The sequence below is a fragment of the Myotis yumanensis genome, unplaced genomic scaffold, assembly GCF_028538775.1.
Source record: "Myotis yumanensis isolate MYYU_CA2020_CCGP unplaced genomic scaffold, mMyoYum1.0.hap1 SCAF_5, whole genome shotgun sequence".
NCBI lineage: Eukaryota > Metazoa > Chordata > Mammalia > Chiroptera > Vespertilionidae > Myotis > Myotis yumanensis.
In genome coordinates this window covers 102,052,080-102,076,498 of record NW_027223756.1, presented here as the reverse complement: position 1 = coordinate 102,076,498, position 24,419 = coordinate 102,052,080, and the positions used below count along the sequence as shown (strand labels likewise).

The 24,419-nt window shown below is 57.7% G+C and overlaps 2 protein-coding genes across 3 annotated transcripts; both read left to right on the top strand.

The window, feature by feature from the left end:
• Positions 1-1,642: 1,642 nt before the first annotated feature.
• On the top strand, positions 1,643-5,018 carry CLEC4G (C-type lectin domain family 4 member G). 2 transcript variants are annotated; one of them, XM_070414147.1, is made up of 9 exons: positions 1,643-1,704; positions 1,984-2,085; positions 2,463-2,516; positions 2,660-2,722; positions 3,180-3,284; positions 3,576-3,665; positions 3,853-4,001; positions 4,095-4,210; positions 4,486-5,018. In XM_070414147.1, the coding sequence occupies exons 1-9, from the start codon at positions 1,650-1,652 to the stop codon at positions 4,622-4,624; spliced, it is 873 nt and encodes a 290-aa protein (XP_070270248.1). In that variant the 5' UTR covers positions 1,643-1,649; the 3' UTR covers positions 4,625-5,018. The 2 variants fall into 2 exon arrangements, with proteins under 2 accessions (XP_070270248.1, XP_070270247.1); XM_070414146.1 differs by lacking the exons at positions 1,643-1,704; positions 1,984-2,085 and having other exon boundaries at positions 2,157-2,516.
• An 8,998-nt stretch (positions 5,019-14,016) lies between these two features.
• FCER2 (Fc epsilon receptor II) lies at positions 14,017-23,373 on the top strand. Its single transcript, XM_070416761.1, has 13 exons — positions 14,017-14,184; positions 15,980-16,096; positions 16,837-16,956; positions 17,260-17,313; positions 17,864-17,926; positions 18,124-18,186; positions 18,293-18,355; positions 18,469-18,531; positions 18,665-18,727; positions 18,818-18,907; positions 20,873-21,024; positions 21,152-21,258; positions 21,571-23,373. Exons 2-13 carry the CDS (start codon positions 16,018-16,020, stop codon positions 21,707-21,709), a joined length of 1,056 nt encoding a protein of 351 aa, XP_070272862.1. The 5' UTR covers positions 14,017-14,184; positions 15,980-16,017; the 3' UTR covers positions 21,710-23,373.
• Positions 23,374-24,419: the final 1,046 nt, after the last annotated feature.

Here is a 24,419-nt window from a genome sequence, read left to right as displayed (position 1 = left end):
TCCTCCTTAGCATTTGCTTCTATAGCACTGAGGACTCTTTAATGTCTTCTATTAGGGTTTGCACCTTCAGCATTGGGGACCGGTATTGAGCAGCATGCCACTAGACGCCAGCATCACCCCCCCCCCAACTGTGGCACCACAATGTCTCCAGACATGGCCCAATGTTCCCTGGGGGGCAGGACCCTCCCGTTGAGAATCACTCTCTATGCACGTTCCTTTTTCATTATGTTCATTATTTGCTGTCGGTCTATCCCTGCCCCTACTGCAGTGCTTGCTCCAAGGAGGGACTTTGCTCACTTGGGCACTGGTGTAGATGTGAACAAAACCCACTCCACCTCTGTGTCCGGATTTCATTTCATTTTTAAGTTTTGTGCTGTGACCAACCTCACTCCTTTAGCAAGCACATCAAGCCTTCTAGATGATGATTATCTGTGTTCCTTAAAATGGAATCATAAATATTTTTGTTAGTAATGGCAGAATGGCATGACAACGGAGAAAAAAACCAAACTGGCGATAGTATCGATTTGGACAACCATCCATCACATGACCATCAGGAGAATGGCCCCTGCACTACCACGTCCTCGTCCCTCTGTCCTGTCGGTCACCAGTACTCAGTTATACTGTGAACAGCACAGTCACGGGGGTCTGGTAGCGGAAAATAATCTGCACAGACTGCCGGGTCCTCTGTTCTGCTCCAGCGCATCCTTCCCTTAAGTAAATAACGCTACAATGAATTCTATCACACTATGGAGTTGCCTGCCTTGTTTTTCGGTCTGAAGTTAACTTCACAATACAGTGGCCATTGCACCTCTGCCCACCATAGGACGATTCCCAGTTCCTAGGTCGATGCCTGAACACGGGAGGTGTTTGATCTCTGTTGAAAGAATGAACGAACATTGAGTGGGTTTTGTGCCTGGGGGTGGTGCCAGGGCTTAACATCCATAACCTCATTTCTTTATCACAGCATCCCTTGGAGAGAGGTCCTACTTTGCACAGAGGAGAAAAACTGAGGCTTCTAGAAGCTACATACATATACCCCTCCACCCACCCACCCACCCACCCAGGGGTTGAGTCCAGAAGCTTGGCTGACCATCTGTGTTCCGCCTTCTGAGGACTGAATGAAGGATCAGCATCTGGCAGGCGTCTGTGGGAGAGTTAAGGAGTGAAGCTGAGCTGACCCGAGTCCAGGCCTGAGGGGTCTTCCCCAGACCCAGAAGGAGGCCTGTCCCTCTTGGGAGGAAACCCAACCTCTGACCCATAAGAGTTGGGGACCAAAGCGAAGCCCCCAGCACCCGCCTGGAGATGTTGCTATAGCTACCAGGCAAAGGAGGTTGGTACCGTGCACAGATGCACACACACACACACACACACACACACACACACACACCAGCAAGTGCTCACACTCCACTGCCCATCCCCCTCCACTTTCTCTACCCGCTCAACCCCCCTACTCTTCCACTTCCTTTACTCCACCTCACCCTTACCCCCTAGCTCAGCCCAGAAAGGGCCCAGCCCTGTGATTGGTCAATGGGTTCTTGGTACCAGCAATGGAAAGGAAAGAAATGAAAAGGAAGGAAGAGAGAGGAGGCGGGGCAGGGTGAGGGCGGGGCTATATTTACATCCACGCCCCGGGTGGGAGCCTGTTCACCATGGACACTGTGGAGTACAGCAACTTGGGTGGCGGGCTCAAGGAGGTCCCCACAGGTATGGACGAGCAGTGGGACCGCCTCACTTGCCCCCTTGGGTCCCTCTGATTGGGGATTTGATGGGCAAGGGAGGTGACATCCAAGAAAGGGAGCAAGTCCCGGGTGCAGGAGAGACACCCCAGGCCCCAGAGCCAACTGGACGTGGATTCAGATTTTGACTCTGCACCGAAAGCTGCTTAACCTCTCTGAATCCCAGTTCCTGGGCTGGGTCCTCAGGGCTGAGGGCTCCAGGACTGTCCTGGAGCTGGAGGGACCCACGAGTCCTTTGTTATTCAAGGGCCCTGGGGCCGCTGGGGCCGGCGATTCCTCCTCCTAACCCTGGCTCTCCTGGTCACCACAGTCCTGTGGGCCTTCATTCTGAGCATCCTGCTTTCCAAGGGTGAGTGTCGGGTATGATGGGAAGACCGTGTCCCATTTGACGCCCCCCCCCACCCCCTCCCTGCTCAGTTTCTTCCCTCCACCCCAGGGCGTAACAGCTGGGTCCCCGACCCTGCCTGGGGCTGAGTGTGAACACACGTGAACAGTGTGTGTGCATCCTGGGGCTGTGCACCGCATGCGGGTGCATGTGCACGCGTGAACGTGTGTGTGCGGTCTGGTGTGTTTGTCGCCCCTCGGCGCCTGGGCGCATCATGTGCGCTGTGCCCCTGCCCCCCATCTCTTTGCGTCCCAAGATGGGAGCTCCCGCATCCCTGGGGCGAGGGGGTTCCCGGGTCCCCGGGTCCCCGGGGCCGCGTCCGCAGGAGCCTCTCTCCGCAGCCTCCAAGCAGCAAGGGGCGTTGCTGGGCGGCCAGGACCTGCTGAGAACAAACGGTGCGTGCAGACCGGGGCTCCTGGGTTGATGAGTAGGTGGGTGGGTACCCCAAGGTCCCGGGGCTGGCCCCAGAGTGGGGAAGGGTGTCCCCGTGAGTCCCGAGGGTGACTTGGCGTGTGTGGGTCGGGCGGGGTCGTTGCAGCCTCGAAGCAGACTGCGGTGCTGGACGCCCTGAAGGACGAGGTCGGAGCCTGCCGCCGCTGCTGTGAGACTGGACGCGGGCGGAGCCTGGGGGGCGGAGCCTGGGGAGGGGCTGGGCCTGTGGCGGGGCTGGGCCTGGGGCGGGGCGGGGCCTGTGGCGGGGCGGCCTGGAGCTGGGCGGGCCTGGGGCGGGGCGGGCCTGGGGCGGGGGCGGAGCCTGGGGAGGGGCGGGCCTGTGGCGGGGCGGTGCCTGGGGCGGGGCGGGCCTGGGGCGGGGGCGGAGCCTGTGGAGGGGCGGGCCTGGGGCGGGGCGGGCCTGGGGCGGGGGCGGAGCCTGGGGAGGGGCGGGGCCTGGGAGGGGCGGGCCTGGGACTGGGGCGGGGCTGGCCTGGGCGGGGGCGGAGCCTGGGGAGGGGCGGGGCCTGGGAGGGGCGGGCCTGGGACTGGGGCGGGGCTGGGAGCGAGGATGGGAGCGGGGATGGAAGGGCTCAGGTGCCCCGCCCCGCCCCGCCCCTCCCCAGGCCTGGAGACTCAGGAGCAGCAGAAGAGCGCGGGCACCGAGCTGCGGGAGGCGCAGGTGAAGCTGCTGCAGCAGGAGAGCGCCCTGAGGGAGCTGAGCGAGCGCGGTGAGGGCCGGACCCGCACATCCAACCCCACTTTATCTACATCCTGATCCCTCCGCGACCCAACCCTGTCCTGTGATCCTGACCTCTAACCCCGATCGCGTCTCCCATCCTGACCCTGACCCTGGGCTCTGCCCTTGACTACGACTCCTAACGCCGCCACAGGGGACACACTAGCGCTAGCGGCCCTTGACCGTGACACCCTTGACCGTGCCACTCGGTGCTGCCCTGGCCTAATCGCAGCGACACCTAACACTAACCCCGGCCGTAATCTGGACTCCCTTGACCTCGCAGTGACCCAGAGCTTGGCCGAGGCGGGAAGGGACCGCGAGGGCATCCGCAGTGAGCTGTTCCGGGCGTTGGAGGCCGTTCGAGTTGGAAACAGTGAGCGGCACGGGGTGTGGGGAGCGGGGCAGGGGGCCCTACCCGGGGGCCCCGTGGTTCCCGGATCCACCCGGATCCGCCCGTTGACCTTGACCCTGTTAGCAATGGTTCTGCACCTGCGCCCCCCAAACCCCATCATCTGCTCCAGCTGGGAGCAGTCTACCTCCCTGACCATTGCCACCCACAGGCTCCTGCCAGCCGTGCCCCACGCCGTGGCTGCCCTTCCGGGGCTCCTGCTACCTGTTCTCGGAGCTGCAGGCCACGTGGGAAGATTCGCAGCGCAACTGCGCGGGCGCGGGCGCGCACCTGGCGATCGTAGAGAACCTGGATGAGCAGGTGCGCGGCGGAGGCCGAGGCGGAGGCGGGGTTCACCCGGGAGGTGCGAGCTGACAGGCTGGACGCGCGAGCTCAGTCTCCGCTTCCATCCAGGGCTTCCTGTCCCAGAACACACGCGGCCGGGGCTACTGGCTGGGCCTGAGGGCCGTGCGCCGCGGCCGCAAGATCCAGGGCTACCAGTGGGTGGACGGAGTCCCGCTCGGCTTCAGGTGAGGGAAGGGGCTTGGGAAGGGGCAGGCCAGACCCCGCGGCAGTCCTCTGGGCAGCTCTCGGGAGCCCCTTAGGGACGGGCAGTCTAGCTGTCAGGCGCTGGCTGAGGGACAAATTCTGGGCGTTAGAAAGTTATATCCCCGGTACGTGCTTAAGTTAGACCCCCAGGGTGTCTAGAGGAGACCCGAGCAATAAACAGGCTGGACCCTGAAGGCTGGACCCCAGGGACATCCTCAGCCTAGACCCCAGCAACACCCCCGCCAAACCGCTGCAGCTACTGGAACCTGGGGGAGCCCAATGACGCTCAGGGGCGCGAGGACTGCGTCATGATGCTGCACACCGGGCTGTGGAACGATGCCCCTTGCCGCAACGAGAAGGACAACTATATCTGCGAGAAGAGGCGCAACTGCTGAGCCCACCAGTGCCCCTGAGCCACACCCTCCACTGCGATGGCTCCAGCTTTGCCCGCCACCATCGGATGCCCCCGCCCACACCACCACCCCCACTACCACTAAAAACTACCCACCCACTCAGCGGAGTGCAGTGCATGTGCTCTGGGACCTCGTCTCCGACCTGACAACTAGCCCTCCCGCACGAACATAACTTTAGCCTCCACCTCTTCCGGAACCCTGGCTCCTGGGCCCTTCGATCAGACCCCACCTCCCTCCCTAGCCAAGACCAGGTCCTGGGAGATGGAGCTGTTTTCTTGCATTTTTTCTTAGACAGGGAGGCCTCAAAGACAGGGGTTTTATGAACTGCCCTTGAAGCCCTGAGGAGCATCAATAAATGTCTGAGATATGAATCTTCGCTCCTGGCTCTGGGGAGCTCTTCTAAGCTTTATCCCAGAGACCCCGACATGACACCTGTGAGGGACCCCAACCTCCCCGAGTGACCTCATGGCTCTATGATGCTCCCAAACCCAGTGAGTAGTCCGCACTGGGCCAGGAGGGCTATGGGGCCCTGGGGACGTGGGAGTGAGTCAGACCCAGTCCTTCACCCTCACCCCTCACTCCACCCCCCCTTCCACCCATACCCCCCCCCCCCCCCCGGCTGGCTCATTCCACTGCAGCTGGGCACAGGAGCAATCCGACCAGTGACTCAATGGAGGAATGCACGAGTGACAATGACGCATTGGAAGGAGCCACCTGTGTCCCGGGGAGAGGGGCTGTGCTGGAACACCGAAGGGGTGGCCCCTGTCCTTGGAGATTTCAGGCTCCTGACACAAGGCCCTGAGGCAGGTGTAGGTCCCTTATGTCTAGGGCACTTAGGTTCTGTGACCACTGGGTGGAGCGATCAGAAAATACATCCCAGAGAAAATGGACTTTCGAGGAAGAATGAGATATCAGCACGTGGAGCTGGGAAGGGAAAGTCTTGCGGGTGGAGAGTGTAGGAAGGTGTTAAGGATGGCTGAACACATTTGGGGGGTGCAGGGTGCCCCCAAAACACGGGAACTCTGTCTCTGAATTCACTCTGTACTCCCAGTTTCCTGGCCCTGTCTTGGGGGCTGGGGGCTCTCCTGGAATTTCCAATGGAGACAGGTCTAAGGGGTGTGACAGGCTAGCAGCCTTTACGTCTGTGTAGAACTGAGTTCAAGTCCAACGCTGCTTGAGCCCTCGGATGCCCCACCCTGAGAGCATTGACTGAGCTGGAAGAGGAGAGAATAACACCCAGACAGCCTGGCCAGGTGAAGCCTTTCCGTGGTGCAACCAGCCAGCCCCCCAACCCTTCTCTGGGCTCTACAACTACAGCTCAGAGCAAGGCACTGGCCAGCCCCAGGCGCCGCCTGACTCCTGGACAGATAGCCTCCCGAGTGGACTGTCAGCCAGACGGGTAGGTTTTCAGATGGTCAGCTCGGAGGCGTGTGAGAGTTTCCTAAGGTTGCTGTAACAAATGACCACCACTTGATGGATTAAGACAGCACGTTCTGGAGGTCAGAAGCCCAAAATCAGGGTGTCCCCAGGGTCAGGCTCCCTTCGGAAACTCCAAGGAGAATCTGTGTCCTTGTCTTCCGGCTTCTATAGCTGCGCCTCTCACATATTCTGGCTCATGGCCTCTTCTTCCATCTCAAAGCCAATAGGGCAGCATCTTGCTTTAGTGGTCCCCTTGCCTTCTCTGGGTCAATCTCCCTCTGCTTCCCTCTTATAAGGACACTTGTGATTGCACTTTTCAGCCCAGCCTTATAATCCAGGATGGTTTCCTGCAATGCAATTGTGGCACTAACCACCCCAAGCTAGTATAGACAGCACCCACAGATTAAGGGCACCGTTCCTAACAAGACTGCCCTAACTACAGTTTGGGGGTACCTGGGCCACCCACACCTCTGACCAATTGATTCTTACCAACTGATACAAATTCAGAGGATCTCACAATCCCCTCCAAATGAGTTCTATAATTTGCTAGAATGGCTCAGAACTCAGGAAAGCTCTGGAATTAGTTTTATTATAAGGAACACAAATTCAGACTAGCCAAATGAAGAGACGCATAGAGCGAGGGCTGGGAGGGTCTCAAACATAGAACTCCCATGTTCTCAGGACAGATCACCATCCTGGCACTGGTGTCCAGAGTTTGTATTGGGGCTTCATTATGAAGGTGATTAATGGAATCATTGGTCATATGATTGCACTCCATCACCTCCCCAGAGGTTGGGTGTCTGAAAGCCCCACCCCTCCTGATTGGTCTTTCTGGCATGACCAACCCCCACCCTGAGCCATCTCCTTGCTATAAACTCAGGTATGAGCCAATGGGTCCCCATGAAGATCAAAGACATTCCTATCACTTGGGAAATCCCAAGGGTTTAGTGCACCTTGCCAAAAAACGGACAAAAACCAATCAAATTCTTTAACACGTAACATCCCCATCTCTAAATCCTTAATCACATCTGCCCAGTCTCTGTTGCTATATGAAATAACCCAGCAATAAAAGGACAAGCACTGTATTATTTCACTTACTTGACGTACCTAGAGTAGTCAAACTCATAGAAATAAAAGGCAGAATCGTGGGTGCCGGGACCTGTGGGGCAGGAGTGGGGAGTTATTTAATGAGTATAGAGCTTCAGTTTTGCAAGATAAAAAACTTCTAGATTGGTCGCTCAGCAGTGTGAATATATTTAACACGACCAGAGATCAAACCTACAACCTGGGTATGTTCCCTGACTGGGAATCAAACCTACAACCCTTTGGTGTATGTGATGACACTCTAATCACTGAGCAACACAGGCCAGGGCCTGAACTATCTACTTAAAAATGGTTAAGATGCAAATCTTATATTATGCGTATTTTATACCACAATTTAAATGTTTTAAAAATGCACCCATTTCAAGCTCCAAGTCAGAGTTTTGAGAAAAGTATACAGCTGCGTAGTCACCATCACATTCCAGATACAGAGCATTTCCATCATCCCTTCAAGTCCCTTCCCCACCCCTGCCCCAGGCCACCGGGATCTGCTTGCGCCACTGTTGCCTAGACTTGTCTTTCCTCAAATGTCCTTTAAATTGAATCGCCGTGTGTTGTGATTCGTTCTCTAGGCATAATATCTTTGAGGTTTATCTACACTGTCTGCGTGTCCATTCACCTGTTGACTGATGTTTGCATTGTTTCCCATGTGAGTTACCATGAATTAAGCTGCTGTGAACATTCTTGTACAGATCTTTTTATGGCTTTAAGTTTTCACTTTTCTTGGCAGTGAGTCAGATAGTAGATGAGTGTTTAACTTTTATAAGAAACTGTCAAACTGTTTTTCCAAAGTTGTTGCACCATTTTGCACCCCATCAGCAATGTCTCAGGGCTCTGACTGCTCAGGGTGGGCACTTTTGACCCAGGAGACATTTCAGCAGCTCTAGAGCCAGGTTGGGAGGGGGCCGTCTATCTAGAGGAGGCAGGAGGGAAGGAAATACAGCTGGAGGTTGAAGCAGATAATGGGGAAGGTAGGAAGCTGGGGATGAAATGTACCTGACAACATGTGTTGTCATGGGAAGACTGTGGGACTTGGGAAACAGGAGGGGGGGTCTCTGCGCTTTGGAACTATAGCCCCTGAATCATGACTAAGGAGGTTGGCAAGAGAAGCTGGATAGAAGGAGCGAGATCAAGTCTCCTGGGAACAAGAAGCCATTTCATTCATTCATTTATGCAATGAAATAATTTGCATGCATTCAATACAATTATTTTCTTTTTTAAAATATATTTTATTGATTTATTACAGAGAGGAAGGGAGAGAGATAGAGAGCTAGAAACATCGATGAGAGAGAAACATCGGTCAGCTGCCTCCTGCACATCTCCTACTGGGGATGTGCCCGCAACCCAGCTACATGCCCTTGACCGGAATCGAACCCGGGACCTTTCAGTCCACAGGCTGATGCTCTATCCACTGAGCCAAACCGGTTTCGGCTACAATTACTTTCTTATCCACAAACATTTCTCTAGTGCTTATTAGATTATTACACATCAGGCATGGCATGCAACAAAGAACAAGAGGTCAGGATCTCTGGACACGGAGGATTTTGAAAATACTTAGGCTGAGTGGGAACAACCATCACAAAGTAGTGTAGACGCTAGGAGCCATTTATGTGAAATTCTAGAACAGGCACAACGATGTGAGCTGGGAGAAGCATGGCACAGTGGCCATGAAAGAACTTTCTGGAGTGATGGAAATGTTCTTCGATCTCGATAGACATTTGAATTACAAGGTGAATGCATTTGTAAAAGCTCAGAGAGGCCCAGCTGGTGGCTCAGTGGTTGAGCATTGACTCATGAACCAAGAGGTCACGATTCAATTCCCAGTTGTGGGCTTAGTCCCCAGTTGGGGAGTGTGCAGGAGGCAGCCGATCGATGTGTCTCTCTCATCAATGTTTCTCTCTTTCTCTCTCTCTCCGCTCCTCTCTCTCTAAAATCGATTTTTAAAAGCTAAAAACAAACAAAAACAAAAAACACACTCTTGGGATTTGTGCATTTCATTCTATGTCATTTTACTCAAAAGGAAAAAACAGTAAGGAGCGTGGCGGACAAACATTGGACTTCAGTTCACGTTCTGCAGGCTGGACTATTTCAGGGGAAGGAGAAGGAAGTCCACAACCAACGTTTGTTGTTGCTGACACTATTGCAGGTGTTCCCATTTCCCCCCACTTTGCCACCTGCACTCAGGGGGCCACCCTCCCTCCCTTGGCCCTCACCGCTCTACTGTCTGTGTCCATGCGCTGTGCATTTATGTGCTTTAGCTAATCCTTAATCTTCCTTTATCCATCCCACACCCCCCTTCCCTCTGACATTAGTCAGTCTGTTCCATGTATCCCTGCCTCTGACTCTATTTTGTTCATTCGATTCCACATATAAGTGAGACCATGTGGTATTTGCCTTTTTCTGACTGGCGTATTTAACTTAGTGTAATAATCTCCAGGTGCATCTATGCTATTGCAAATGTAAGAGTTCCTTTTTCACATCCATATAGTATTCATGGTATAAATGTACCACAGCTTTTTATCCACTCATCGACTGATGGGCACTTGGGCTGTTTCCAGATCTTAGCTATTGTAAATATCTCTGCTATGAGCATAGGGGTGCATGTATTCTTTCTGATGGGTGTTTCAGGCTTCTTAGGATATATTCCTAGAAGTGGGATCACTGGGTCAAATGGCAGTTCCATATTTCATTTTTTTGAGGAGACTCCATATTGTTTTCCACAGAGTCTGCATTCCCACCAGCAGTGCACGAGGGTTCCCTTTTCTCCACATCCTCACCAGCACTTGTTGTTTGTTGATTTATTGATGGTAGCCATTCTGACAGGTGTGAGGTGATACCTCATTGTCAGATATATATATATACTTTTATTGATTTCAGAGAGGAAGGGAGAGGGAGATAGAAACATCAATGATGATTGAGGATCATTGATTGGCTGCCTCCTGCACTCCCCCCACTGGAGATCGAGCCTGCAACCTGAGCATGTGCCCTTGACCGGAATCGAACCCGGAACCCTTCAGTCCGCAGGCTGATGCTCTATCCACTGAGCCAAACCAGTTAGGGCTAAAACTCAACTTTAAAAAAAATGTTTTTATTGATTTTTAGAATGAGAGGAAGGGAGGGGAATGGAGAGGTAGAAATATCATGAGAGAGAAACATCACTAATTGGCTGCCTCCTGCATGTCTCCTACTGGGGATCGAGCCCACAACCCAGGCATGTGCCCTGGCCAGAAATCAAACTGGTGACCTCGTGGTTCACCGGTCGACGCTCAACCACTGAGCACACTGGCCGGGTTTAAAGCTCCCCTTTTCTGTTTGCTGGGAGGCTGTCATACGTGGAACGCTGGAGTCAGGTCCTGGCTGCCTCTCTGGGCTCACAGTCCGGCAGGGAGAGGAGGAAAGGAGGAGGAATAGAAGTTCATGTGCCCACATGGTGAGGTTGGAGGTGGAACTTTCTAGAAAATCAATCCCCCCAACTTTTGCCTGAGGAGCGAGGTGGTTGGCGGGGTGGACAGTCTGCTTGGAGAGGCAGAGGAGGCTTTTGCTGGGAAGCCGGAGGCGGGGCTGCCCTCTGCCTCTCTTCCAGTGGGTGTCCCAGCATCCCCGAGCGACCACGTGACAACACTTTCTGGGACTGAATCAGTAGCAGGGTTTCCTGGACAAACTGGTCCCACCCGCCACCCCTTTCCTAGGAAATGGCCTTGCGACCGAGCAGCCTGTCCTTTCCAACCTCCCACCTCTCTCCTTCCAATTCCAGGAAAACCCCTGGGATCCCAAGGCGGAGGGGTCTGGGGAAGCCCCCAGGGTGGGACAGGACTGGCTTTCTTCCACCCTGGGCGGCCCCTCCCCCACCTTCTTCAGGGCCTCCTCACCACACCCCTCCCCCCGGGGCTCCTGCGTCCCCAGACCCAGACGGCTCAAAGGGATGATGTGGCAGATGCTGACAATGCCCAGAGCCCAAAATTGGTGCTTGCCACTTGGTCTCCGGGACGTGGCCTTGCCTCTCTGAGACCCCGTTTGTGCATCTCTCAAGGGGGAATAACAATACCAACAGCGCCCACCGCCTGAGCCTTGTGGCCGCTGAGTAACAACCCCTGAGAGATGCCCATCCTGACCCTGACCCTGTGGATATGTGGCTTCATGTGGCAAAAAGGACTTTGCCGATGGGGTTAAGGTAAGGATCTGGAGAGGGGAGATATGCTGGATTCCGGGGGTTAGGGGGCAATGTTGTCACAAGGGTTCTTATAAGAGGGACTGTCTTGGTCCCTCATGAGAACTGGGGCTTTGCCTTGTTTCCAGAGCCTGGAAGACAGTAGGTGGCCAATCACTGGTTGAGTGAATGAAAGAGGAAGGAGGTGATCTGTGGACAGCAAATAGAGAGATAAATGGAAACTGAGAAACAATGAAAGTTGAAGCCTAAAGCCAGCACCTTCTCTTCCTCCTTAAATCATGCTTCCAAGCAGTGGTTCTCAACAGGGTGAGTCTGCCCCCAGGGGGCATTTGACAATATCTGGAGACATTTTTGGTTTTCACTACTGGGCGGAAGGGAGGAGAGAGAGGTCCTATTGGCAACTAGTAAGCAGAGGCCAGGGATGCTGCTAAATAACGTACAATGCACAGGACAGCCCCACCGCCAGGAGTCATCCAGCCACAATGTCACAGTGCTGAGAAAGAGAAACCCGGCTTTAGGGACACCTCTTCCTGGAAGCCCTCCTGGATTTGACACACCTGCTGCCTCACACATCCCTTTTCCTTCTCCCCTGGCATCACCAGGTGGGGTGAGTCCAGGGCTGTTCCCAGAGAGGGTTGGGATCAGGGTGTTGAGGCTCCTGCATCACGTTTGCAGTTGGTGCCGGCCCTGTCCCCGGTGCTGAGGGTCTGAATTCAGTGCTGGAGATGCGGCTCCGCACAGCACCGAGCAGGTTAGGGTTAGAGACCCGAGCATCCAGCATCGGATATGGGGCGAGTTGGGGCTGTGCAGGGTCAGGGCTGGGGCTGGGGTGGCGTCTGGTTTGGGCACCACATATAATTCTTGCCAGACCCCTGCCTCGGACTGGCGGTGAGCGAGGAGCAGCCCCATGCGCGAGGATCCCAACCCTGAAAGAAGAACCGATAACCTCAGATCTCGGTCCACATCCGCACAGTTTCCTGTTTTTCCCCTAAAGCGGGTGAGAGACACGGGCTGATACTGCAGAGGGGAAGGAGGGGGCGATCGCGTGACGAGGACCCCATTGAGATTCACCCCAAAGCATCGCTTCTCCAAACTGATTGTTGGCAGGGACCGCACGGACCGAGCTGTGGAGCCTGGGCGCACACCGTGGGTCCGGGTGTGGCTGTCGCCAGAGCCCCAGGGGCAGGGCAGGTCTGGAAACACCAAACTCCAATCCAGCCCCGCCCTCTAGCCGCCTGCCGGCCTGTGTCCTCACTGCGCCCGGCAGAACTTGTCCCAAAACTTTCTGTGTCCGCATCGCTAGGACAGCCCCACTGTCCACCCAGACACTGGGCTGAAGCCGGTCTTTTTTCACAGCATCTTCTGAGTACCCGTTACCAAGGCCTGTCTCTTTCAACCCAACCTGCTCTCTCCATCCCACAGCCCCTGCTCCAGGCTACCTCCTCTGGCCCCTGGACCCAGTGACAGCCCTCCATCCCTGCCAGGCCTCCAAAAACAGTCCTCTCAATGTCTCCCCTTCCCCTCTTAACCCCCCCCCCTCGCAGCTCCTAGGTCCCTCCAGGCCTCATGCTGTCCTTTGTCCACCCAGCAGCCCCCAGTGGCCTCTCTCTGATGCCCGCTCGACACTTCCCTATTTAAAGCGGTCACCCTCTGTCCCTTGGCAGCCATGCAATGGGTTCAAGCCCCCCATTAGCCCAGATCAAGGTGGGGGGGCAGAATGAGTGTCCCAGCCCACCGGTCGTTCAGTCAGTAGACATGTACAGGGGCTCCAGACCCCCATGCTGGGGACACAGGTGACAGACAGGGCAGCGCGTGCTGTTGTCATGGAGCGCACGCTCCCGGGGACATTCCAGCCAGGACCCTCCCCGTCTGGTGGCTGCCCGCTCAGGTCTGGTTGGGGCATGGGGCACAAGGGGGCCTCCTCCAGAGTGAGAGCCAGGGGGTGGCGCCTGGGGGGAGAAGGCGGGCCACCCGGGAGTAGGGTGTTTGGCACTGGGCAGTCCCCGATTGAGAGTGGGGGTGGGTTTAAGGGTCAGGGGACATGGTATAGGGCAGCGGTCGCCAACCAGTGGTCCGTGGACTGGTGGTCTTTGAGGTCCGAAAGGTTGGCGACCGCTGGTATAGGGATAAAGAGTGAGGTGGGTAAAGTGCCAAGGAGTCCCTGTGAATACAAGGCTAGGTGGCATGATGGTTAGGGCTTTAGACTTGAGACTCACATTGTCTGAGTTCATATCCTGCTTCTGCCACGTATGCGCTGTGTGACCTTGGGTACGTTACTTAACCTCTCTGTGCTTCGTATCCTTCAGCCATAAGGCAGCCTGGGTGCCGAAGCATCTACCTTATGGGGTGATCATGAACATTAAATGTGTTACTACATCTAGGCTGCTAAGAAGTGTGCTTAGTACATGTTGCTACTAAATTAAACTGTACAACAAAATTGCCAATATCTGACCACAATTCTAACATGTTATCTCACGTGCCTTTCTTTCTCTTTTCTCCTTCCCTCTCCCATTCTCTCCCCTCTCCCCGCCCAGTCACTCTAGTTCAAACCCTGGCTCTACCACTCACCTCCATTAGCGGTTTGGGAACATGGGTGACGTCTCTGAACCTGTTTGCTCACCTGAGACAGGGAGATAATAATAGAAGGGACGCTGCCGGGCTGTGGGCACAGGTGCGGCCAAGCGTGGACGCGCTCATCCGGGTGCGCCCACCATCAGGTCTGTGAACACGGAGCCGGGCGGCTCTGCTCTCAGGAGAAAGTGTGCCTCCAGGCCAGCTCCGCACCGCAGCCTGCGGCCTCTGCAAGTGGCCCCAACGGACCGGGAGGACAGCAACTCACACAGGACGCATAAGCGTGAGTGTGAATGTGTGATGCTCGTCACTGTGCAAGTGTGTGCCTGTGTGTGCGTGCCTCTGAGGGGTGCCCATGTGAGTGTGTGAATGTGTGTGCACACGTGTGACTCCATGTGTGTGTATCTGGGCTGGTGGTGGGAAGTGGACCTTGGTTTGCTAGAAGAAACGAGCTCTGGGCTGAGTCTGGGATCACCAAGAGGCGATGTGTCTGGGGAAGGGCAGGGCAGTGGTGACGGGTGTCCTGGGCAGACCCTCGGGTGCGCAGGGACCCGGCTGGCGAAGTGGAAGCCAGCCGAACAGATGAGTTAGGCGTGTGCACGGGGGGCTGGTGATGGAGGGCCCTGGGAGCCATGGACGGTTGTAAGCAGAGGCCAGAGTTCTCGTGCTGGAAAAATGGCCTGGTTTCTGCACCGACACCTTGACGCTTGCCAGCAGACGCCTGCCAGGAGGCCATGGCCCAGGTGGTTGAACAAACAAGCTTCAAGGTCACAGTTCCTGGGTTCAAGCACTGGGAAGGGGCAAATCACTTACCCTCCCAGCTGTCCGCCCCCCACTGGTGGGTCACTGTGCAGCTATGCATGCCGGGTTCTCACACCGCTCGCCCCAGTTTACAGAGAGCGAACTGAGCCACTCATCCAGCGAGAAGCCGGGACTCGGCCCAGGTCTGACCAGCTTGGGCTCAGGCATGTCCCGCCACAGAGTGGTGACATTCTGGCCTCCTCCAAGATGACAAATACTTGGTTTGAGCTGCCAGTAATCAGAGCTGGCAGCCCCACATGGTCATTCCCCCAGGGCTCAGAGAGGGCAAGCCACTGGCCATAGTCACACAGCAAGAGGGGCAGCCAGCGACCCCCAGGCTTGTCTGACCCAAAGTCCACGCTCTTCAGCACATAGTAGGTGCTTTAAAGTCAAGTGACTTCACCCTGGCCAGTGTGCTAAGTGGTTAGAGCATCAGGCCCTCATACCAAAGGGTCGCAGGTTCAGCTCCCGGTCAAGGACATGTACCTGGGTTGTAGGTTGGATCCCCAGCCCAGGTCAAGGCACCTGCTGAAGGCAACCAATTGATGTGTCTCTCTCACATCGGCGTTTTTCTCTCTCCCTCTCTTTCCCTCCCTTCCACTCTCTCTAAAAATCAGTGGAAAGATCCTCAGTGAGGATTAACCAAAACGAAATAAAAGCAAGCGACTTTAAAGGTGTTTGGAAAGGTTGGCAGAAGAGGTAGCTGCGGCCTGGTGACCGGCACAGAGTAGGTGCCTGATAAAGGCTTAGCATCTGAAGACCCACTGTGTCCAGCCTGTGCTGAAGGCCTCGTGTACAGTATCTCCCATGTGATCCCACCGTGGCCTCATGAGCTGGGCCCCGTTTTACTGAGGGGAAAACTGAGGCTCCGAAAGGTTGCATCCCGGGCCAGGCTGCACAGGCAGCAAGACTGACCAGCGCTGAGGACAGGACTATGTGCCAGGCCGTTCATAGAGAGCCAACCCCCCCGAGCAGCGGGATCTTAATATAGTCATTTTATAAAGAAGGAAATTGGTTTTGAGGCTCAGCCACTCGCCCGGGTCACAGGTGCACGCTCACTGAGCCTATGCCGTGTACCTCCCATGGGATGGGCCTGGGCGCTCGACTCTGGCCCGGAGCCTGCGACCCTTCGCACCAGCCGTGTCTCCTTCTTCCCGGCGACACTGACGCCTGGCCGTGAGCGAAGCAACATCCGCGGGTTCTCATTGAGCCTCTCCACCTCAGATGCTGTCCTGTGCCAGGGCCTAGAGCTGATGTCTCCCCCCAACCCTTGTTAGAACACAGATCCCAGCCACAGCTGTGACTGAGCCGTCGCATGGACTGTCGTGGCAGCGGGGAGCACCCCACCGCTGGGAGGACCCCGTCAGCTGCCATGGAGGAAGGCTCATACACAGGTGAGAGGACTCTGGCGCTGACATTGGCAGAAGCCAGAGCCCCGACCTCCTCCTTCCACCCCAGCTCCTGGGCCCTCCCGGGAAGAAGAGTGAATTTCTAGGAAAGGCCCACTGTGGGGGGGCGGGCACAGAGCCACTCAGAAGGGGGAGCCGGGCTACCTCCCTGCTCTGACTCAACAGCCTCCCCACAGCAAGGAGGCTCCAGCTGCGGCAGGGAGCCCTGCCGGGTGGAGGAGCAGGTCGCAGGGGACTCAGCGCACGTGAGGTTCAGCGTGATGAACCCTCACAGCCAGGATGAGGGGCGGGGGGCTGGACCTGCAGTGGAGCATCAAGGTAGAGTTTTGTGGGGGCAGGAGCTCGGGTGAGGCCTGGGGTCCTGACATTAGTGAGGGTGGCTGAAGCTGTACAAGGGCAGAGGGGCAGGAGAGCTGGGGGGCTCGCCCACCTGCGGAGGAGCACACGGAGGAGCCCCCCGCCCCCCCTGCCCCCCCGAGGGTCTCTCTGGAAGGGCCTGGCCCTGAGTCAGGCTTGCTGACGGCTGCAGTTGGGGCAGAAGGAGCAGCAGATCTGGGGTTGGATGGGCTGATGCGCAGGTGGACACGAATGTAGAGGGAGGGGAAGGGGGGCTCTGGCCGGCTCCCTGGCCTTGGGGTCCTGAGCCCCGGGGAAGGGGGGGAAGGGACGGGGCGGAGCGGGAGCCCAGCCTCACCCTGCGCCCTCCTCGCCCCCTCCCCTGGCAGACGTCTGGCAGCTCCGCAGTGGGCGGCGGCAGTGCTGCAGGCGCGGGACGCAGGTTGCGCTGTTGGCGCTGGTGACGGCCATACTGTGGGCTGGGCTGCTGACCCTGCTTCTCCTGTGGCGTGAGAACACCCCCAGTCCCATGGGCCACCCCCTGTTCCCTCCCAGACACCCACTCCAAGATCCTGGGCCCAGCACCTCCCTGGGAGCCAGTTCTCCCAGCACAGGCTCCCACTTTGCCCCTCCAGACCCTCTCAGTCTCTTGCTCCCCTCTCAGGGCCCCCCTCCCACTCAGCAACCCCATCTCCCGCCCTTTGGGCACCTCCCACATGATATCCCCGAGGCCTCCACCCCAGCTGGCAGGCGGGCTGTGGGCCGGTGGGGCAGCTGAAACCCCTTCCTCTCCTCCCCTCTCCCCTGCCCAGACTGGGACACCGTGAGGGGCTTGAGACAGCTGGAGGACATCGCTGCCCGGAACGGTACGGGGGGAGGGGGCGTGGGAGGGGCTAGGAAACCCTGCTTCTGCCACTGACCACTGTGGGATGTGGGAGGAGAACTGGGCTCCAGTGTCCCCCCAGGAACCCCAGGGTCAGCCTGTGTTCCCCTTCCCGTGTGGGGGTGAGCCCAGTGACTCTCGGAGGGCAGGGGAGGCCTCTGAGAAGCGCCTGGTGAATGTTATATAACTACTCCGCACCTCAGCTCAGGCACCTGGGAAATGGGCATCACTTCTGTGCTGTGAGGTGGAAACGAGCTGAGATTGTGCAGCACTTAGAAGGCCCCCAGCACCCAGTGAGCTTTCACTGAATGCCTGCTGCTTTTACATTTAATTCTGGGGGCAGGAAAGGTACACAGATTCTTTCTATCGCCGGCACTTTCCTGAGTACTATTGCCGCCAAAATTAAAAACCCAAAGCTGCAGCCACTGTGACTGTGTGAGGGGGTCCCTGCACTTGGGGCTGAGGGGAGGGGTGGGGGGTTCAAGGACCTGCCTGCCTGGCTCCTGAGGACACGTGTTCCCTCCCCTCCCCAGTCTCTCAGGTTTCCAAGGACATGGAAGGACATAAGAGTGCCCAGATGGCCCAGAAAGCCCAGGGTGAGTGGCTTCATGGGGGGTCTGGGAGAAAGAGGAAGGGAACTGGGGAGCCTGTGGAGACAGTGCTGCAGACCACCTGTGAACTGCAAAGCGAGCAGGCGGCCCTAAGCCCCCGGCTCGGAGCCAAGGGGGCCTGTGTGGGGAATGGGTGGCCCTGACAGACTTGCTCACCACTGAGCCCTCTGCCCTGCAACCAGTGGCCCAGGTGCTGCAGAACATGGAGGAAATGCAAGCAGAACAGAAGAGAATGGAAATTCAGGGTGAGAGCTGGGGGCGAGGGGCAGGGGGCAGGGCTTGTCCTAGAGCCATGGGGACCTCGAGACCCTCAGGCCTTGCTCACCACTGAGCCCTCTGCCCTGCAACCAGGGGCCCAAGTGCTGCAGAACATGGAGGAAATGCAAGCAGAACAGAAGAGAATGGAAATTCAGGGTGAGAGCTGGGGGCTAGGGGCGGGGGGGGTGGCGGGGGGCTTGTCCTAGTGCCATGGGGGCCTCGAGACCCTCAGGCCTTGCTCACCACTGAGCCCTCTGCCCTGCAACCAGGGGCCCAAGTGCTGCAGAACATGGAGGAAATGCAAGCAGAACAGAAGAGAATGGAAATTCAGGGTGAGAGCTGGGGGCGAGGGGGCAGGGGGGGCTTGTCCTAGAGCCATGGGGGCCTCAAGGCCCTCAGGCCTCACTCCTGACACCCGTCCTGTCCCCCCCCCCACCCCCCCGTCCACACCCGCCCCCCCATCAGACTCTGAGCTCTCTCGGAACCTGGATGGACTTGTAGAGGACCTGAGCAACTTCAAGTCCCAGGGTGAGGCTTGGGAGGGCCGGGGGGAGGCGGGTGGGGCAGGAGAGGCCCACAAGTTTGTCTGTAACCGCTGCCCCCGTCCAACCACCCAAGGCTTAAATGAGAGACGCTCGGCCTTGAATTCGTTGGAAAGACTCCAGGAGGAGGTGGCAAAGCTGTGGATAGAGCTCCGAGTGTCCAACGGTGAGTGTGCGTCTGTGCCCACAGGTGTGCTGATACAATCATGTGACAGCACAGGTGTGTGGTGGTGCGTGAATGTGAAGGGCAGGTGTGTGAGTGACAAGGTGGAGGAGTATGTGTGTATGTGTGTGGCAGGGCCAATGGAGGGCACACGAGGAAGCCCGTTCTGAGCCCAGCCGCACCCCTCCACCGACCTGAGGGTGGGGGCCCCCATGTTTTCCTCCCAGTTGAAGCAGCCACCGGGTTCTCTTTGCTGACCAGCCCTCTGTCCACCGTGGCTCAGCAGAGGGTCATGAGCAGATGCCCTCAGCCACAGCCCCCCCAGAAGATGGTCGGGCCAGCCCGAGGGCTGTGGCGGGGTCCCCGTGGCAGCAGTGGGGATGACGAACATCATGGCATCAGCCCCAGAGGTGGCGTGAGGGGGGCAGTGCTGGCAGGTACAAGGGCCATGGGGTGGCCCGAGCAGGCCAGCCGCCTGCAGAGGGAGTCGCTATTCAGTCACTGTGCCTTTAACCTTAAGTCCCCCCCCACCCACCCCCCTTGACTTTTGGTCTTTCACCTCTGGGAAGCCCCGGCTGCCCAGTTGGGTGAGAGAAGAGGAAGGATCTATGCTTGGTGGGAAGGGCTCTGTCCCCGGGAACATGGTGTGGCTGTGGGATTTCCAGCAGGAAGCCCCCTGTGCTGGGGGAGGGGCCTGGACCACGCTCACTCTGAAGGGTTCCCTCTGATGGAGCGCCAGCTCCAGGGCTGTCTCTCAGTGACTGGGTGGCACACAGCCACGACACCTTCCCCAGCTTTTTCTTGAAGGGGCCAGAGATGTCCTCTTCCGTCTTCGCAGGGCACCCGCAGAGGGCTACGTACCGGGTGCCGTTCCGTGAGTGAGACGCAGACCCAGCTCTGCTCCTCCCAGGGTTTCACAACCTTCTGTGGTCCCCAGACTCCTTACAACAACCCCTCCCAGATGTCACTCGAAGAAAATCAATTAAAATCAGGCGTGAGTGGACCCAGTAACAGTGGGTGCAACCCTCTGCCTGAAATGCTGGTGGCAGTGACAGAGCCTGAGAGTGTGGCGGGGGGGGGGGACCAAGGTGGCCTTGGGTCGAGGCCATGGGGACCCAGCCCTTCAGCCCCTTCCCCCTCCCACAGCCTCTCCTGGCCAATGAGAAGAAAATCAAAATATCCCCGAAAGTGGCCAAAGGCTGGTTTGGGGGTGCTGGCAGTGATGGCGGCAGGGCTGTCATCGGAGCAGCTGGCGAGGACAGTGCGGGGCCTGGCCGTCAGCACTGGTGGTTAAGACATGGCTGGTCTGATGTTGGTGAAGGCGGTGTTGGCCATGCTGTTGGCATTGGATAGACGTTGCTGCGGCGATACTAGTGGTAAAGGTGTCCTGACAGTGGTGGTGTTGGGGGACGTGGTGCTGGCAGATGAGATGCTATTGGCTAAGGAGGCGTTTGTAGTCACGGTGTTGGTGACCGGGTGCTTCTGACCATGAACATGTTTGTGGTCGGGACACTGGTGACTGGGGCGCTGCCGCGTGGAGCTAGCCATGTGGCGATGAGGGGGCCGGGGGTGTCACTGATGACGGAAGTGCTGGCGGCCGAGCGGTGCTGATGGCCGTTGTGTCGGTGGCCGATGTCCTGCTCTTGGCGGCCAGGTGTGGCGATGGTGTTGGCATGGAGGTGCTCCTGTTTGGGGCTGGTCTTGCATGTCCGCATCCGAGTCCCAGGGAAGCGGGGTACCGGCGAGACCCGCCGTTAGGCTCGGGTGGGTTTGCTTTCAGCCCGGATCCCAAGAGTGACTCCGGGAGACATGCTGCCACCCCCTCTGCCTACTGTACCCACCCAGGGTACCCAACAAGGTGCCCACCAGGCTGTCCGCCACCACGCCTGCCACCGTGGCCAGCACAGCACCAGCCACAACACCCCCTGTGGTGCCCACCACGGCTGCCCTGCGTCTCTCCTCTCGCAGGCTCCCTGTGTAACACATGCCCTGAGAAGTGGGTCAGTTTCCAGCGGAAGTGCTACTACTTCGGAGAGGGCCCCAAGCGGTGGATCCAGGCGCGGAACGCCTGCAGGGGGCTCCGGGGGCGGCTGGTCAGCATCCACAGCCAGGAGGAGCAGGTGGGCCCGGGCTCTGCAGCGGGGGCCGCCAGCATGTGATCGGGGGGAGGAGAGCCCGACACAGCCTCCTGGGTGGCAGAGGGACCCGAGCTCAGCGCCCCAGTCCTCCAGCCTGTCCTGCTCCTAGGACTTCCTGGCCACACACAGCAACAAGAAGGGCTCCTGGATCGGCCTCCGGGACCTGCACACAGAGGGAGAATTTGTCTGGATGGACGAGAGCCCCCTGGACTATAGGTGAGAAGGGGAATGAAAAGGAGAGGGCCCCAGGCTGACACGGAGAGGGGGACATCGCCGTGACAGAGGGGCGGGTATTTGGAGGCACGTGCCCCAGGCCCAGGCTTGGGGGAGCCTCTGGACGGTAATGGCGGGAGAGGGTCAGGGCCGGGCGGGCTGGGGAGCTGGGATGAGAGAAGGCAGGTGTGTCTCTGAGTTGCAGAGATGGGGTGGGGCCCAGGGGTGGGGTGAGAGGACCCAGGTCCGAGGGGCGTGTCTAGGCTGAAGGCAGTGGGGCCCTTCCCCCGACGCCAACCTGAGCCTCTGCTCCAGCAACTGGCGGCCAGGGGAACCCAACAACGGGGGCCAGGGCGAGGACTGCGTGATGCTGCTGGGCTCCGGGCAGTGGAACGATGCCTTCTGCAGCAGCTATCTCGACGGCTGGGTGTGTGACCGGCTGGCCACCTGCTGACCGCCCGCCGGCCGCCTCGGTCCCCCAGATGTGGACCCTGACAGCCCCCTGCCTACCCGCCCCATGTGCCCCTCCTTGTGACCCCCCACCTCAAATACGGGAACAGCTAGGGCCAAACTGGGACCCCGAGGACCCCAACCAAGGCCTGGGCGCCTCTTTCATGGCTGAAGAGTCCTGCTGACATCTCCTCCTGCCCCAAGGACAGTGACCCTTCCCCGGCTCCTGCCAGCTCCCCAGAGGGCCTGTCCCTCACCCCGCAACCCAACCTGCTGTCACCGCCTCCCTGCCTTCCAGTGCTCAGAGCTCCCCCAAGAACCCCTGCCCATCAGCCTGAGCGCTGGGCGCTCCTTCCCGGATGGGCACAGATCCAGAGGTTCCAGCCCCACTCCCACTCAGTGGCCCAGGCAGCACCAGGCCCAGGCTTGGCCATGGTCAGCCCAGCACCGAAGGCAGGAGGGAGGCAGGCCAGGCTCTGAGGCCACCCCTCCTTAACGCCCCACCCCTAGTTCCTGGCCTAGAGAAGAGCCAGGCCTGCTCCTGTGACCCTCAGGTCCACTGGAGCAGGAGGACGAATCATGGCAGGTGCCCACACTGGACCACCTGGGACCCTGGGAGTCAAGGGCCAGACCAAGGTCCAGCCACGACTGAGGGGCCTGGGGAGGGCACTCTGTTGGCACCTGGGAGTCCTGGGCTCAGGAGTAAGGGACAGAGCTAGACCCTTGGCATCCCAGATCACCTTTTCTCTCTGCCTGCTGCCCACCCCAGATTGGTCTCCCCAGCTGCCTCCTCAGAATGCTCCGTGTGGGAACTCATGACTCCACTCTACCGGCCCTTCGGGCCCACAGTGGGGTCATCCTCGCCGTCCCTTCCCTCCAAACCCATAAGGAAAGCCATGGGCTCTGCCATGCAGCCATATTCAGAACCCGCCCACTTTTCACCCCCTCCTCGCTCCACCTGAACTGGTGTGGTCTCACTTTTCACTGTCCCAAACCTTCCAGAAGTTTCCTTCTAGTCAGAGAAAAAGCCAAAGTCCTAAAGGACTTTGCCATCGCAGAATCCCTCCCATGCACCTCACCTCCCCAGCTTCATCTCCTCTCTCCTCCCACCACCCTAGCCTCCTCACTGTTCCTTAAACACCTAGGCCCGCGGTCGGCAAACTGCGGCTCGTGAGCCACATGCGGCTCTTTGGCCCCTTGAGTGTGGCTCTTCCTAAGCCTTAGGAGGACCCTAAGTTAATAACAATGGACCTACCTATATAGTTTAAGTTTTAAAAATTTGGCTCTCAAAAGAAATTTCCATCCTTGTACTGTTGATATTTGGCTCTGTTGACTAACGAGTTTGCCGACCACTGACTGGTCCTAGGCTTACTCCAGGGCCTTGGCCGGCTGTCCCCTCCCCACGCTCCTCAGCGAGACCTACCCTGAGCACTCTCTGCCCCTCATTTAAAATGACACCCCAACTCTGATGTTTTGCCCACTGCACTTTCTCGCCGCGGCACTCCTTCTTTTAACAAAATGTTGGATTTACTGATGTTTGAAGCCCGTCTCTGCTGGCTAGAACACGAGCGTCTACCTTCAGAGCAGGAACCTTTGTTTTGTTCTCAGCTGCGTCCCCAACACCTGGCAAATAGCAGGCACTCAATAAATATTTGTCCAATTAATGAATGCATGACCGTGGGTGAGTGACCTGTTCCTGGGAACCTGCTCTGTGGCCTGTGAAATGAGGGGATGCCCGCCAGAGCGGCAGGTGCTGGGTCCCGCCCTCCGCAGGCAGTGAGGGGCCCAGCTGGCTGCACCCGAGGTCCCTCTGGAAACAGACTTGTTCAGGTGCCGTCGGGCGAGGGGACAGCGGGCACTCAAACAAGGTTCCCCAAGAGCGGCATGACTTCCCGTCGGGAGGAGTGACTAGGGCCTAGGGTAGTGGGCAGGAGGGAAAGGGCTGCCTGAGGCGTATTTTTTTAAACAAGGGATGGATGTGTGTTCGCGCACCAATAGCGTTTTTAGAAATTAACTTCAAACTATTTTAAGCATCCAGATGACTGAAGTGAGCTCACCTACTTCCCCTTGAGAGCCAGGTGTCTAGGGCCATAGTTCCCAAAGGGGAGCCCACGGTGCCTCAGCGGTTCCTGGGAACTTATTAGACATGCAAATCTCCTGGCCACCAAACCTGCAGGATCTGAAACTCAGGAGGATTCAATACACTGTGCCCTAGCACACTGCTTCTCAAACTAAGGTACACAGGAACCCCCTGGGTGTCTTGCTAACATGCAGACTCTGTGGCAGTGGGTCTGAGAGTCTGTATTACCCACAAACTCCCCAGATTTGTTGCTGCTGCTGGTCCCTGGACCGCACTTTGAGTAGCAAGTCTAAAGCAGTGGTCAGCCTGTTTTCTAGGCACACAGCCACACCCAATACCTGACCTACTACTGGGCACCAACTATTCACTACCCGGACCTTTGCGAAAGAAGTGTGATAGCCCTGGCCTAGAGGAATCTCTTAGCGATCCTTCCCCTGCCTCATACCTCTCCAGCCTATATTTAGCCTCCAATTGTGATTCCAAAAACTACCAGCAACTCCCCACTCCTTCTGCCTGGTCTACCTCCCAGCTGCCCCTGGGCTCCCCCAGCCCCATCTGAAAACCCAAGCTGGGTCCAACCTGGCCCTCCCTGGTATACACAGCCTCAGCCTGGGGCAGGGTATGGGTCCTGCTG

Excerpts from the sequence above, each read along its gene's own strand:
- CLEC4G (XM_070414146.1), top strand. The coding sequence starts at position 2,270 with ATGTGCACGCGTGAACGTGTGTGTGCGGTCTGGTGTGTTTGTCGCCCC. Across the intron at positions 2,517-2,659 it reads GGACCTGCTGAGAACAAACG|CCTCGAAGCAGACTGCGGTG; the intron begins GTGCGTGCAGAC and ends GGGTCGTTGCAG. Across the intron at positions 3,285-3,575 it reads GAGGGAGCTGAGCGAGCGCG|TGACCCAGAGCTTGGCCGAG; the intron begins GTGAGGGCCGGA and ends TTGACCTCGCAG.
- FCER2 (XM_070416761.1), top strand. The coding sequence starts at position 16,018 with ATGGACTGTCGTGGCAGCGGGGAGCACCCCACCGCTGGGAGGACCCCG. Across the intron at positions 17,927-18,123 it reads GATGGCCCAGAAAGCCCAGG|TGGCCCAGGTGCTGCAGAAC; the intron begins GTGAGTGGCTTC and ends CCCTGCAACCAG. Across the intron at positions 18,356-18,468 it reads GAAGAGAATGGAAATTCAGG|GGGCCCAAGTGCTGCAGAAC; the intron begins GTGAGAGCTGGG and ends CCCTGCAACCAG.